Source organism: Musca vetustissima, unplaced genomic scaffold (assembly GCF_032173495.1).
Source record: "Musca vetustissima isolate MV318-11 ecotype Yass unplaced genomic scaffold, APGP_CSIRO_Mvet_v1 utg58653, whole genome shotgun sequence".
NCBI lineage: Eukaryota > Metazoa > Arthropoda > Insecta > Diptera > Muscidae > Musca > Musca vetustissima.
In genome coordinates this window covers 97,422-112,237 of record NW_026876196.1, presented here as the reverse complement: position 1 = coordinate 112,237, position 14,816 = coordinate 97,422, and the positions used below count along the sequence as shown (strand labels likewise).

The 14,816-nt window shown below is 36.4% G+C and overlaps 1 protein-coding gene across 1 annotated transcript; it reads left to right on the top strand.

The window, feature by feature from the left end:
* Positions 1-1,524: 1,524 nt before the first annotated feature.
* Positions 1,525-3,669, top strand: LOC133338677 (glycerophosphocholine phosphodiesterase GPCPD1-like). The gene has a single exon (XM_061546847.1). The coding sequence runs from the start codon at positions 1,525-1,527 to the stop codon at positions 3,667-3,669; it is 2,145 nt and encodes a 714-aa protein (XP_061402831.1).
* Positions 3,670-14,816: the final 11,147 nt, after the last annotated feature.

Genomic DNA, 14,816 nt, shown 5'->3' with positions numbered 1-14,816 from the left:
TATGGAAAATGATTTATAGCAAAATTGATACACGCTATTCGGCAAGCCGCACTGTTCAAAATTTAATTTCAATCAGACACCCGTTCGAAATACATATGGAAGCTATGGCTGCATCGATGCACAAAACGCATCGAATCTGAACCGATTTTTCCGAAACTTACCACACACATCATTCTAGGCTCAATTCATTCAGCTATGCCAAATTTCGTGCAAATCGAAAGATACATAGGGACTTTGTTGTAGCATTTATATTAAATCGGACGAAAATATATATGGGAGCTATACCTAAATCTAAACCGATTTTCACGAATCTTAACACTCTCCATTCTACACTCAATTCATTACTCAATCCCAAATTTCGTGCAAATCAAAGGTTATAAATGACTTTGGTACACCATTTAGCTAAAATCGGACGAAAATATATGTGGGAGCTATATCGAACTCTGTACCAATTTTTCCGAAACTTACCACACATCATTGCAGACTCAATTCAGTACGCTATGCAAAATTTCGTGCAAATCGAAGTATATATAGAGACTTTGGTGCACTATTTACCTAAAATCGGATGAAAATATATATGGGGCTATATCTAAATCGGAACCGATTTTCAAGATATTTAACATACATCGTTCTAGAATTATTTCAGTACGCTATGCCAAATTTCGTTAAATCGAAAGATTCATAGGGACTTTGGTGCACCATTTACATAAAATCGGACAAAAATATATATGAGAGCTATATCGAAATCTGAACCATTTTTTCCCAAAACTTACCACACATCATTGCAGACTCAATTCAGTATGCTATGCAAAATTTCGTGCAAATCAAGGGTTATAAATGACTTTGGTGCACCATTTACCTAAAATCGGACGAAAATAAATGTCTAAATTGGAACCGATTTTCAAAGAATTTAACACACATCGTTCCAGAGCGCTCGCGTGGCGTGTTTTGGTTCATGGTAAAAATCTGCTTGCACTGACTCTTCAAACGCGGTATGTCATTAAGCGATGTGACATCTCTGTCAAAAGTTATGGCGTTGCCAGATGGGTCCGTCGAATATGGGCAACCCCGTAAATCTGACCCTATTTTTCCCAATTTCAATAGGGTTCGTCCTTGGGCCAATAAATGAGCTGTGCCAAATTTCATCCAATTCGAGTCAAAAATACGACCTGTACTTTGTTTACAATTTAACATGGACCGACGGACGGACGGGCATAAATCGACTTAAAAAGTGATTCTCAAAAGGAACCATATGTCTATCTCGTTTCCTTTTGCCTGTTACAAACATATGCACAAAGACATAATAGCCTGTACATAAAAAATCCACCCTTATTGTTGGTCCCCTAAAAAGTATTTACAAAATCCACGTTTTTAAAGGACCCTTAAAAGATATTTTTAAAAAATCCACGCTTCTAGAAGGACCCTTAAAATATATTTAATAATTCCTATTTTTAAATATTTACAGGAACACTTCATTTCAAATATTATCTGTCAATTTTTAAATTTATTTATTAATCCAAAATAATGCATCGTTGGTTCTTTGCCAATGAGGAACAAATTTGCCGGAAATTTACCGCCGAAACACCACCAATATCTGAACCAGAACCTAATATATCCTCAATAGATGAAATACCAATTACAGAATGGAAATTTACTGTAAAATACAAAGGAAAATTGTGTTCCAACGAAATAATGGCCATAACGGGAAATATAGAAATTTTGGGGAAGTGGCAACTACAACAATGTGTACCAATGGTACAGATGGAAGAAACTCCCGGTTTGTGGTCTTTGACCCTCAGTTTACCACGAAAGTCCTCCGACTTTATTTATTACCGATATTTAATATGTGCCCTGAATGAGAGAGGTCGTAAGCTGCTACGTTTTTGGGAGACCCATAAAAATGGACGTTTGATTGGAATCGACGATATCCAGGAATTAGAAACAATGGATTATGATCGGTTTGGTATATATAAGGGTGTGTATCAAGTCCAGCGTGGTTGGTTAGCCTGTTCGGATGTTACGGTGCTACAATTTCGTTTTCAAAAGGCTCCCTTTGTTTTGAGAGAGCAGCTGGGAGAGAATTCGATGTATTTAAAACTAAGCCTATTGAAGATGAAGACCAAGGGTGAGGAAGGCGAGCAATCATCTTCATCTAAACTGAGTTGCAATTTATCACAACATTCCGCAAACCAAAAAGAGAGATTTGAGCAAAGTTCCTCCAAACCTTGGGCATTTTGTGAGGTGTCCAATTTGTGCGGTGAAGCTAAAAATACTTTACATTACCAACCAAAATATGGCACCAGCTGTGGTCCCAAGGATATTTTACTTTTCCACATGACCTTGGAGGATATCAGCAACACGGCTTTTCTAATTGATTTGTATAGATATCCTGCCAAGGCCTCTGAGGATATACCACCCTATCATTATGGCTATCAACATGTTCTACCACAACAATTGAAAAATTCCGAAGGTACTCTCACCCTCAACATTATGTGTGCTACTAAACATCGTCCAATTGGTAGCATGACCTTGGAATATTTGATTATAAAACCTCTCTATAGTTACGATTTTAATCTACAGCAAACTTTCCAAATTCCATGGAAGAAGAAAAAATCTCCATTAGTTATTGGCCATAGGGGATGTGGAAAAAGTTTTTGGCATCAGGGAGATATTTTACGGGAAAATACGTTGAAATCTTTTGGCAAGGCCTATGAACATGGTGCAGATATTACTGAATTGGATGTGCAACTGAGTCAGGATAAAACACCAGTTGTCTATCATGATTTTCAATTGTATATCTCCCGAAAAGAAGATTTAGATCGCCAGGAATTTGATGTAATAAAATTACAATTGGAGGAAGATGAAATCAATTTCCTAAAACCATTTGCAAGAACTCTGAAATCGGGTCTCATAGGAATACCTTTGAATAAATTTCATTATCAGCAATTAAAAGAGGTCCGGATTCATGAAACTTCTTTGGATATGCCCTCCACATCATCAGCATCATCATCTTCCGAGTCTCCATGTCCCAAAGATAATACCCTAAATTTACCCTTCCCCAGTCTTCAAAATATCCTCAAGAAATTGCCCGCAAAACTGGGATTCCTCTTGGATATTAAATGGCCTCAAAGGCTTCGAACCAATAACCACTACGAAGACAACTTCTCTCCCGATTTGGATAAAAACGAATATGTAGATATTATTTTGGATATTGTCGTTCGTCAGGCTGGCAATCGACGAATTATATTTTCATCTTTTGATCCGGATATTTGTTCGATGCTACGATTTAAACAAAATCGTTATCCTGTCATGTTTACTATACAGCACTCTCAACCAAATCAAATGAAATATTTAGATCCTCGTGGTGATACGTTATCCATTGCTTCATATTTTGTCCAGGCAATAGAGTTATGGGGTGTTATTGCCGGAGCAGAGGATATTTTGGAACACCAGCAGGAAATTCAAAATCTGCACAAACGAAATACTCACATCTTTGCTTGGGGTGATTCTGCTCGTTCCGAACAATGTCGTAGATATTTGAAGGCGGCCGATGTGGATGGTATAATTTTTGATCGAATTAATCATGCGACAAGTGAAGAGGATTTGAAACAGACAATTGTCTTAATTGAAATGAAACAAAATTATAAGAAAATGCCATTGCGAAAATAATGGGAATAAATAGTATTTAAAATAATAAGGGTCCATCAATACGTGTGGATTTTTATACCCTTCACCACATTGTGGTACAGGGTATTATGTCTTTGTGCATATGTTTGTAACACATGGTTTTTTTTTGAGAATATTCATAGAATCACTTTCTGAGTCGATTTATGTCTGTCCATCTTAAATTGTAAACAAAGTACAAGTCGCATTTATGATCCGAATTGGATGAAATTTGGCATAGGTCACTTATTCGGTCCAAGGACGAACCCTATCGAAATTGGGAAAAATCGGTTCAGATTTAGATATAGCTCCCATATATATCATCGTTCGATTTAAGGTGAATGGTGTACCAAAGTCCTATATATCTTCCGATTTGCACGAAATTTAACATATCGTACTGAATAAGGTCTAGAATGATTTGTGTTAAGTTTCCTGGAAATCGGTCCAGATTTAGATATGGCTCCCATATATATTTTCGTCCGATTTAAGGCAAATTGTGTACTAAAATCTCTATATATCTTTCGATTAGCACGAAATGTGGCACAGCGTAATGAATTTTGTCTAAAATGATGTATGTTAAGTTTTGTGAAAATCGGTTCAAATTTAGATATAGCTCCCATATATATTTTCGTCCGATTTAAGGTAAATGGTGCACCAAAGTCCCTATATATCTTTCGATTGGCACGGAATTTGGCATATTGTACTGAATTATATCTAGAATGATTTCGTTTTGTAAGTTTTGTGAAAATCGGTTCAAATTTAGATATAGCTCCCATATATATTTTCGTCCGATTTAAGGTAAATGGTGCACCAAAGTCCCTATATATCTTTCGATTGGCGCGGAATTTGGCATATTGTACTGAATTATATCTAGAATGATTTGTGTTAAGATTCCTGAAAATCGGTCCAGATATAGATATAGCTCCCATATATATTTTCGTCCGATTTAAGGCAAATTGTGTACCAAAGTCCCTATATTTCTTCCGATTTGCACGAAATTTGGCATAGCGTAATGAATTAGGTCTAATATGATGTATGTTAAGTTTTGTGAAAATCGGTTCAGATTTAGATATAGCTCCTATATATATCTTCGTTCGATTTAAGGTGAATGGTGTACCAAAGTCCCTATATATATTTCGATTAGCGAAAATTTTGCACAGCGTACTGAAGATACGTGCGGCAAGTTTGTTTTTTTTTTTTTTTTTGAAATCGGTTCATATTTAGATATAGCTCCTATATATAGTTTCGTCAGATTTTAAGTAAAAGGAGGACAAAAGACCCAAAGTTAGGCCGTTTGGTACCAAGTTTTGCACAACGTACTGAAGATAGTATTGCCTAACGTTTGCCAAGTAGAAATCGGTTCCGAATTTTCCCATTTATAGTTTCGTACGATTTTAAGTAAATGGTACACCAAAGGCCCAAAGTTAGGCTTATTTACACAATATTTTGCACAACGTACTGAAGTTAATATAACCTAGCATGTGGAAATTTTTGTTGAAATCGGCTCAAATTTGGATATAGCTACCATATATATTTTCTCCCGGCTTTAAGTAAATGATGCACTAAGAACTCAACATGTGGCCGATAGCACAAAACATACTGAAATCGATTTAGATTTCGATAAAGCTTATATATATTTTCGTCATCATGTTTATCAGATATTTATCCACATAATCAACGGGTGTCCGAATGATATTTGCTTTAAATTGATTTACATAATCAACCGTTGCAAGAAGCAACTCTGTATCTGACCAAATGAAGAATTTAGTATAGGTTGCAAAATGACATGTTTATGCATCCTATTTCATTTTACTGGTCCTTCCAAAATGCGACGTCTGTTAGGATTCATCTGTTGAATATACCCAAAGTGGTGAAGGGTATCATTTAGTCGGCCCCGTCCGACTTTACTACATTCATTACTGGTTTAAAATTATGTTTAAGGTCCACCAATAAGCCTCGATTTTTTATGAATATTCAATGAATTTCATTTATTCAAGCATATTAGTTGGCAACACTTGCGGTTTGTGTCTTAACTAAGCTCTGTATTTATTCCCTGGCATTGTCTCCATTGTGAATTATTCTATTGAACCCTAAGTTACCCTTGGCAACCCTTTAAATTTTCCGCTTATTTTTATGACAATTCCGTTTTGCTTGACAGTTTTCTTTCTGACAAGTGGAGATTAGTCTACTGTCAGATTCCCTGTTAAGATACATCTGCTATTCTATTGTCGGGCGAAGTGAAATGTAAAGGAAAAAAGCAAAACAAAACAGAAAAAATAACAAAGATAAACAGTAATCATTCATTATACCGGTGCAAACATACATTCTCACGCATACACTCCCACACACATTAAAATATTTTAATAATATTATTCGCTCTTTCTCAAATTAAAAAGGTGTTTGTTGTACTCCGATAGAAATGCATTAATTTGCGATATTTATTCTTGGTCATCAATTAATGAACTGATTCTTATCAGAAACGTGACAAAACACACAGTGAATATTATTATTACGTGTTTTTTATTATTAAAAATAAATAAGTAAAAAGGAAAAGTACTTCGGTTCGAACCAACTACCACTGGGTAGTGTTATCAGTACTAGACAAATTTCATTGATGCTTTAAAAAAAATATGGAGCTTATTAAAGCAAAGGCAGTCACTATTAAAAAATAGACAAATTATCTTGTTATTAACTATAAATTAAGTACTTGTGTATAGAATTTGAAGTGTTATTTGTGATTTCCAATGGCAATGTGATTCCTACACATTTGAAACTTATACTAGAGCCCCGACTTGTGTTTTTATACAAAATTCACTGAAATTGAAATATTTGGAACCTATGTAAACGACGATTTTGTCTTGTTTTTTCCAATAAAAAGCAACGCAAATCAGGACGACTCAAGTATTTAAAATTTCAAATTCTTAAAAATCCACATTTGAAACAACTGTAGTTTGAATTTGTTCATAAGGTAGGCATTTTCCATAATTATGGTCATGTATTTTTACTTCGGTGACCTACTAGGTTGATTTACGATTTTGGAACCCCAATGGACCAAAACTCGGTTTTCACCTATATATAACGTTTGAAATGAATTTTTATTAATCGGTACCGTGCTTGAAGTGATCCCCAAAGGGATAACAGACCAAATATTAGGTTTAATATGCCTACCTCTGAAAAGGGTTTTTTAGGATTAGTCCTTGGAAAGTCTACTCTACTTAATTTTTTATACATTTTATATGGACAAATCCAAGCTTTATAGTCCTTGAAAAAATATTCTTTAAAAATCCACGCTTATTGGACTGATGAAAAATACCGAAAATTTGGGGTACCCTTATATGGGAGCTATGGACCTATATTCATAATTTTTTTTAGAGAGATTTGGTACCTATTAGAAACTCAAAATACTAAATTACAGACAATTCAATGGACAAATACGATTAAAACCCCCAAAACACTGAAAATTAGGAGGTACCGGTATATGGGGGGTATCAGAAAAAGTGGACCTATATTTATATTTTTGTGGAGACATTTAGTACCCAATAAGAACCTAATATACCAAATGTCAGCGGTTGAAAAATGCGCTCAAGAACCCCAAAATACCGTGGATCGATATATATCGCATCTTCGAACTTGACCTGCCTGCAGACAAAAGACAAACCTATGCAAACTTTCCGCACCCTATCTATATTCCTTCAGAAGATAGCGTGATTACAAAAGACGGACAAACGTACATGGCTAGATCGTCTTAAACTTTTACCCTGATCAAGAATATATATTTTTTTAGAATCGGAAATTAATATTTCGATGAGTTACTAACGGAATTAATAACCCTCCATACGATGGTGGAGGGTAAAAATATTTCAATAATATTTTTTCCAAATTCCATCCGAATTTCATTCCAATTTCAGTGACCACGTCCATACAACTTTTGTACCGATATCGGAACAAGTTCGCCATCAGAATCGGCAATTTGTTCAGAGATTCGGAAGAAAATGTTTGCTGAGAATATTCTTGAAAAGTTCACACTGATGTTCGGGACGGGCCCTTATATGGGGTTGATGTCAAAACTTGGAACTACATTATAAATAGTCTGTCAAGTATCATTTACACCTTAGACTATGATCTTCAATAGGGATAGACAGTTTCAAAGGTCCACTGAAATTTCTAAAATAGCGCGACACCTTAATTTAAGAGATATGTCAAAACATGAACTTATTTTTAACTTTTTAAGAAAAAGCATTTTATCTAACTAGAACTGGGGATGCAAAAATACGGACACTTCGTTAGGAAAGTGTAGACCATTTTCGACCATTAAAATACCTAAAACAGAGCGGTACCTTTATATCGTGGTTCTGGAATGTTTGAAAATCCAAAATGCCCATTTGGAAATTGAGGCAGGAGTCATCAACATACATATATAAAGATTGGCGGGATTATATCAAAACGTGAATCTATGTGGAACTTTTTCTGTTTTTTACACCTGCAAGAACCGGGAATACCGAATTGAAGAGCTGAAAAGGGGTTTTAATGAAGAGCTGACGGCAATCTTTTCAGAGCTGAAACAGGAAAACTTTAAACACTAGCTGAAGATTTTTTAGAACGATTTTAAACTCAAGAATACATTATAGACGAGTAGAACCTCAGGGCGTTTTTATAGATTAACTGAAGCTTAGGGAGTCTTTGTGGACAATATAGACCACATGAAGTTTTTATAGACGAGCTGAAGTTCTGGGAGGTTTATAGAGCAACTGAAGCTAGAAGAGCCCTTATAGATGAGTTGAAGCTTGGGAGTCTTCATAGACGGCCTTTATAGACGATCTCGAGCTCAAGTGGCCTATAAATACCACCTTAGTCTTTATAGTCGAACTTATGCTTATGGGGTCTTTATAAAGGAACTGAAAAGAGTATAATTTTTTAACGAGCTGAAGCAGGGATTCTGTAGAGGAGTTGAAGCTCAGGGAGTCTCTTTGGATGAACTGAAAAGAAGGAAGTCTGTATAGAGGAGCTGAAGCTCAGGGATACTTTATATACCATCTAAGCGAATTAAAAAGTAACCACATTTTAACGAGTTTGAATACATGAGCTGATGGAGAAGGGAGTCTATTAGGACTAGCTAAAGTGGCGATGTTTTTAGACAGTGACAAGGATAGTTTATAGACGGACAAAATCAGGAATGCTTTTTAGACGAGCTTACGAAATGTCTGAAATTCAGGGTATCTCTGTGAATGAACTAAATCAATTGAAGGTCAGAAAGTCTTTGTAGGCCTGGGAATTTTTTATAAGCAAGCTGCAGAATATGTGGTCTCTAGAGGGAAATGAAGTACTTATGTGCGATCTGGAGCTTAAAGAAGAGAAGAAATGAGCTAGAGTCATTGTAGAATACCAGAAGTCAGTCTTATAGACTAACAGTATTTGTGGATAATGGAAGCAAGCCAACGCAGTTACTAATGATGTTTCTCTTAATTAAATTTCGTTCAGTGTACACATCTCAAATACAATTGTATTAATGGGTGTGAAGATAAATTGGACAATTTAAATTGGATATTTAACAGAGTGGAAGTTAACAGAACTCTGTTAACTCATTAACAGAGATATATTAGGGAGTTACATAGTGATGAGTGCGAAGATAAATTGGATTTTTTAGATTTTATTATTTTGTTTTGTATTTATAGCACATATATGATAATAAAATAAAAAAATCACCTTCCCATAAGATCTCAACATTATTTAAACAAAAATCAGAGACCTACTTAAACTAAATACAACCGATAAAATATATTAAATCGAAAATGTAGCTCAGGCCAAAACGACGAAAGCAGCTACGTTATAAAAGATGGGCGGATGAAACTGGGCTTAAATGAAAGGTCTCGAGGAGTACTTTAAGACAATATACCAGATATTTTCCAAAACCGTTTCAGAAAGCCAAAAACCGTTTCTGAAAATATCCTGATTTTCTATTAAGACCACTGTGCGAAAACTATCAAAGATGGGCGGATGAAACTGGGCTTAAATGAAAGGCCTCGAGGAGTACTTTAAGACCATATACCAGTTATATTCCAAACCCGTTTCAGAAAGCCAAATTGGACGACTTTCTGAAAATATCCTGAAATCCTGTAAAGACCACTGTGCGAAAATTATGAAAGATGGGCGGATGAAACTGGGCTTAAATGAAAGGTCTCGAGGAGTATTTTAAGACCATATACCATTTATATTCCAAAACCGTTTCAGAAAGCCAAATTGGACGACTTTCTGAAAATATCCTGATTTTCTATTAAGACCACTGTGCGAAAATTATGAAAGATGGGCGGATGAAACTGGGCTTAAATGAAAGGTCTCGAGGAGTACTTTAAGACCATATACCAGTTATATTCCAAACCCGTTTCAGAAAGCCAAATTGGACGACTTTCTGAAAATATCCTGAAATCCTGTAAAGACCACTGTGCGAAAATTATGAAAGATGGGAGGATGAAACTGGGCTTAAATTGTAGGTTTCGAGGAGTACTTTAAGACCATATACCAGTTATATTCCAAAACCGTTTCAGAAAGCCATATTGGACGACTTTCTGAAAATATCCTGATTTTCTATTAAGACCACTGTGCGAAAATTATGAAAGATGGGCGGATGAAGCTGGGCTTAAATGAAAGGTCTCGAGAAGTATTTTAAGACCATATACCAGCTATATTCCAAAACCGTTTCAGAAAGCCAAATTGGACGACTTTCTGAAAATATCCTGAAATCCTGTAAAGACCACTGTGCAAAAATTATGAAAGATGGGCGGATGAAACTGGGCTTAAATGAAAGGTCTCGAGGAGTACTTTAAGACCATATACCAGCTATATTCCAAAACCGTTTCAGAAAGCCAAATTGGACGACTTTCTGAAAATATCCTGAAATCCTGTAAAGACCACTGTGCAAAAATTATGAAAGATGGGCGGATGAAACTGGGCTTAAATGATAGGTCTAGAGGAGTACTTTAAGACCATATACCCGTTATATTCCAAACCCGTTTCAGAAAGCCATATTGGACGACTTTCTGAAAATATCCTGAAATCCTGTAAAGACCACTGTGCGAAAATTATGAAAGATGGGCGGATGAAACTGGGCTTAAATGAAAGGTCTCGAGGAGTACTTTAAGACCATATACCAGTTATATTCCAAAACCGTTTCAGAAAGCCAAATTGGACGACTTTCTGAAAATATCCTGAAATCCTGTAAAGACCACTGTGCGAAAATTATGAAAGATGGGCGGATGAAACTGGGCTTAAATGAAAGGTCTCGAGGAGTACTTTAAGACCATATACCAGTTATATTCCAAAACCGTTTCAGAAAGCCAAATTGGACGACTTTCTGAAAATATCCTGAAATCCTGTAAAGACCACTGTGCGAAAATTATGAAAGATGGGCGGATGAAACTGGGCTTAAATGAAAGGTCTCGAGGAGTACTTTAAGACCATATACCAGTTATATTCCAAAACCGTTTCAGAAAGCCAAATTGGACGACTTTCTGAAAATATCCTGAAATCCTGTAAAGACCACTGTGCGAAAATTATGAAAGATGGGCGGATGAAACTGGGCTTAAATGAAAGGTCTCGAGGAGTACTTTAAGACCATATACCAGTTATATTCCAAAACCGTTTCAGAAAGCCAAATTGGACGACTTTCTGAAAATATCCTGAAATCCTGTAAAGACCACTGTGCGAAAATTATGAAAGATGGGCGGATGAAACTGGGCTTAAATGAAAGGTCTCGAGGAGTACTTTAAGACCATATACCAGTTATATTCCAAAACCGTTTCAGAAAGCCAAATTGGACGACTTTCTGAAAATATCCTGAAATCCTGTAAAGACCACTGTGCGAAAATTATGAAAGATGGGCGGATGAAACTGGGCTTAAATGAAAGGTCTCGAGGAGTACTTTAAGACCATATACCAGTTATATTCCAAAACCGTTTCAGAAAGCCAAATTGGACGACTTTCTGAAAATATCCTGAAATCCTGTAAAGACCACTGTGCGAAAATTATGAAAGATGGGCGGATGAAACTGGGCTTAAATGAAAGGTCTCGAGGAGTACTTTAAGACCATATACCAGTTATATTCCAAAACCGTTTCAGAAAGCCAAATTGGACGACTTTCTGAAAATATCCTGAAATCCTGTAAAGACCACTGTGCGAAAATTATGAAAGATGGGCGGATGAAACTGGGCTTAAATGAAAGGTCTCGAGGAGTACTTTAAGACCATATACCAGTTATATTCCAAAACCGTTTCAGAAAGCCAAATTGGACGACTTTCTGAAAATATCCTGAAATCCTGTAAAGACCACTGTGCGAAAATTATGAAAGATGGGCGGATGAAACTGGGCTTAAATGAAAGGTCTCGAGGAGTACTTTAAGACCATATACCAGTTATATTCCAAAACCGTTTCAGAAAGCCAAATTGGACGACTTTCTGAAAATATCCTGAAATCCTGTAAAGACCACTGTGCGAAAATTATGAAAGATGGGCGGATGAAACTGGGCTTAAATGAAAGGTCTCGAGGAGTACTTTAAGACCATATACCAGTTATATTCCAAAACCGTTTCAGAAAGCCAAATTGGACGACTTTCTGAAAATATCCTGAAATCCTGTAAAGACCACTGTGCGAAAATTATGAAAGATGGGCGGATGAAACTGGGCTTAAATGAAAGGTCTCGAGGAGTACTTTAAGACCATATACCAGTTATATTCCAAAACCGTTTCAGAAAGCCAAATTGGACGACTTTCTGAAAATATCCTGAAATCCTGTAAAGACCACTGTGCGAAAATTATGAAAGATGGGCGGATGAAACTGGGCTTAAATGAAAGGTCTCGAGGAGTACTTTAAGACCATATACCAGTTATATTCCAAAACCGTTTCAGAAAGCCAAATTGGACGACTTTTATGAAAGATGGGCTGAAAATATCCTGAAATCCTGTAAAGACCACAGTGCAAACATTTTGAAAGATGGGCGGATGAAACTGGGCTTAAATGAAAGGTCTCGAGGAGTACTTTAAGACCATATACCAGTTATATTCCAAAACCGTTTCAGAAAGCCAAATTGGACGACTTTCTGAAAATATCCTGAAATCCTGTAAAGACCACTGTGCGAAAATTATGAAAGATGGGCGGATGAAACTGGGCTTAAATGAAAGGTCTCGAGGAGTACTTTAAGACCATATACCAGTTATATTCCAAAACCGTTTCAGAAAGCCATATTGGACGACTTTCTGAAAATATCCTGAAATCCTGTAAAGACCACTGTGCGAAAATTATGAAAGATGGGCGGATGAAACTGGGCTTAAATGAAAGGTCTCGAGGAGTACTTTAAGACCATATACCAGTTATATTCCAAAACCGTTTCAGAAAGCCAAATTGGACGACTTTCTGAAAATATCCTGAAATCCTGTAAAGACCACTGTGCGAAAATTATGAAAGATGGGCGGATGAAACTGGGCTTAAATGAAAGGTCTCGAGGAGTACTTTAAGACCATATACCAGTTATATTCCAAAACCGTTTCAGAAAGTCAAATTGGACGACTTTCTGAAAATATCCTGAAATCCTGTAAAGACCACTGTGCGAAAATTATGAAAGATGGGCGGATGAAACTGGGCTTAAATGAAAGGTCTCGAGGAGTACTTTAAGACCATATACCAGTTATATTCCAAAACCGTTTCAGAAAGTCAAATTGGACGACTTTCTGAAAATATCCTGAAATCCTGTAAAGACCACTGTGCGAAAATTATGAAAGATGGGCGGATGAAACTGGGCTTAAATGAAAGGTCTCGAGGAGTACTTTAAGACCATATACCAGTTATATTCCAAAACCGTTTCAGAAAGTCAAATTGGACGACTTTCTGAAAATATCCTGAAATCCTGTAAAGACCACTGTGCGAAAATTATGAAAGATGGGCGGATGAAACTGGGCTTAAATGAAAGGTCTCGAGGAGTACTTTAAGACCATATACCAGTTATATTCCAAAACCGTTTCAGAAAGTCAAATTGGACGACTTTCTGAAAATATCCTGAAATCCTATAAAGACCACTGTGCGAAAATTATGAAAGATGGGCGGATGAAACTGGGCTTAAATGAAAGGTCTCGAGGAGTACTTTAAGACCATATACCACTTATATTCCAAAACCGTTTCAGAAAGTCAAATTGGACGACTTTCTGAAAATATCCTGAAATCCTGTAAAGACCACTGTGCGAAAATTATGAAAGATGGGCGGATGAAACTGGGCTTAAATGAAAGGTCTCGAGGAGTACTTTAAGACCATATACCAGTTATATTCCAAAACCGTTTCAGAAAGCCAAATTGGACGACTTTCTGAAAATATCCTGAAATCCTGTAAAGACCACTGTGCGAAAATTATGAAAGATGGGCGGATGAAACTGGGCTTAAATGAAAGGTCTCGAGGAGTACTTTAAGACCATATACCACTTATATTCCAAAACCGTTTCAGAAAGTCAAATTGGACGACTTTCTGAAAATATCCTGAAATCCTGTAAAGACCACTGTGCGAAAATTATGAAAGATGGGCGGATGAAACTGGGCTTAAATGAAAGGTCTCGAGGAGTACTTTAAGACCATATACCAGTTATATTCCAAAACCGTTTCAGAAAGCTAAATTGGACGACTTTCTGAAAATATCCTGAAATCCTGTAAAGACCACTGTGCGAAAATTATGAAAGATGGGCGGATGAAACTGGGCTTAAATGAAAGGTCTCGAGGAGTACTTTAAGACCATATACCACTTATATTCCAAAACCGTTTCAGAAAGTCAAATTGGACGACTTTCTGAAAATATCCTGAAATCCTATAAAGACCACTGTGCGAAAATTATGAAAGATGGGCGGATGAAACTGGGCTTAAATGAAAGGTCTCGAGGAGTACTTTAAGACCATATACCAGTTATATTCCAAAACCGTTTCAGAAAGCTAAATTGGACGACTTTCTGAAAATGTCCTGAAATCCTGTAAAGACCACTGTGCGAAAATTATGAAAGATGGGCGGATGATGCTAGGCTTAAATGAAAGGTCTCGAGGAGTACTTTAAGACCATATACCACTTATATTCCAAAACCGTTTCAGAAAGCTAAATTGGACGACTTTCTGAAAATGTCCTGAAATCCTGTA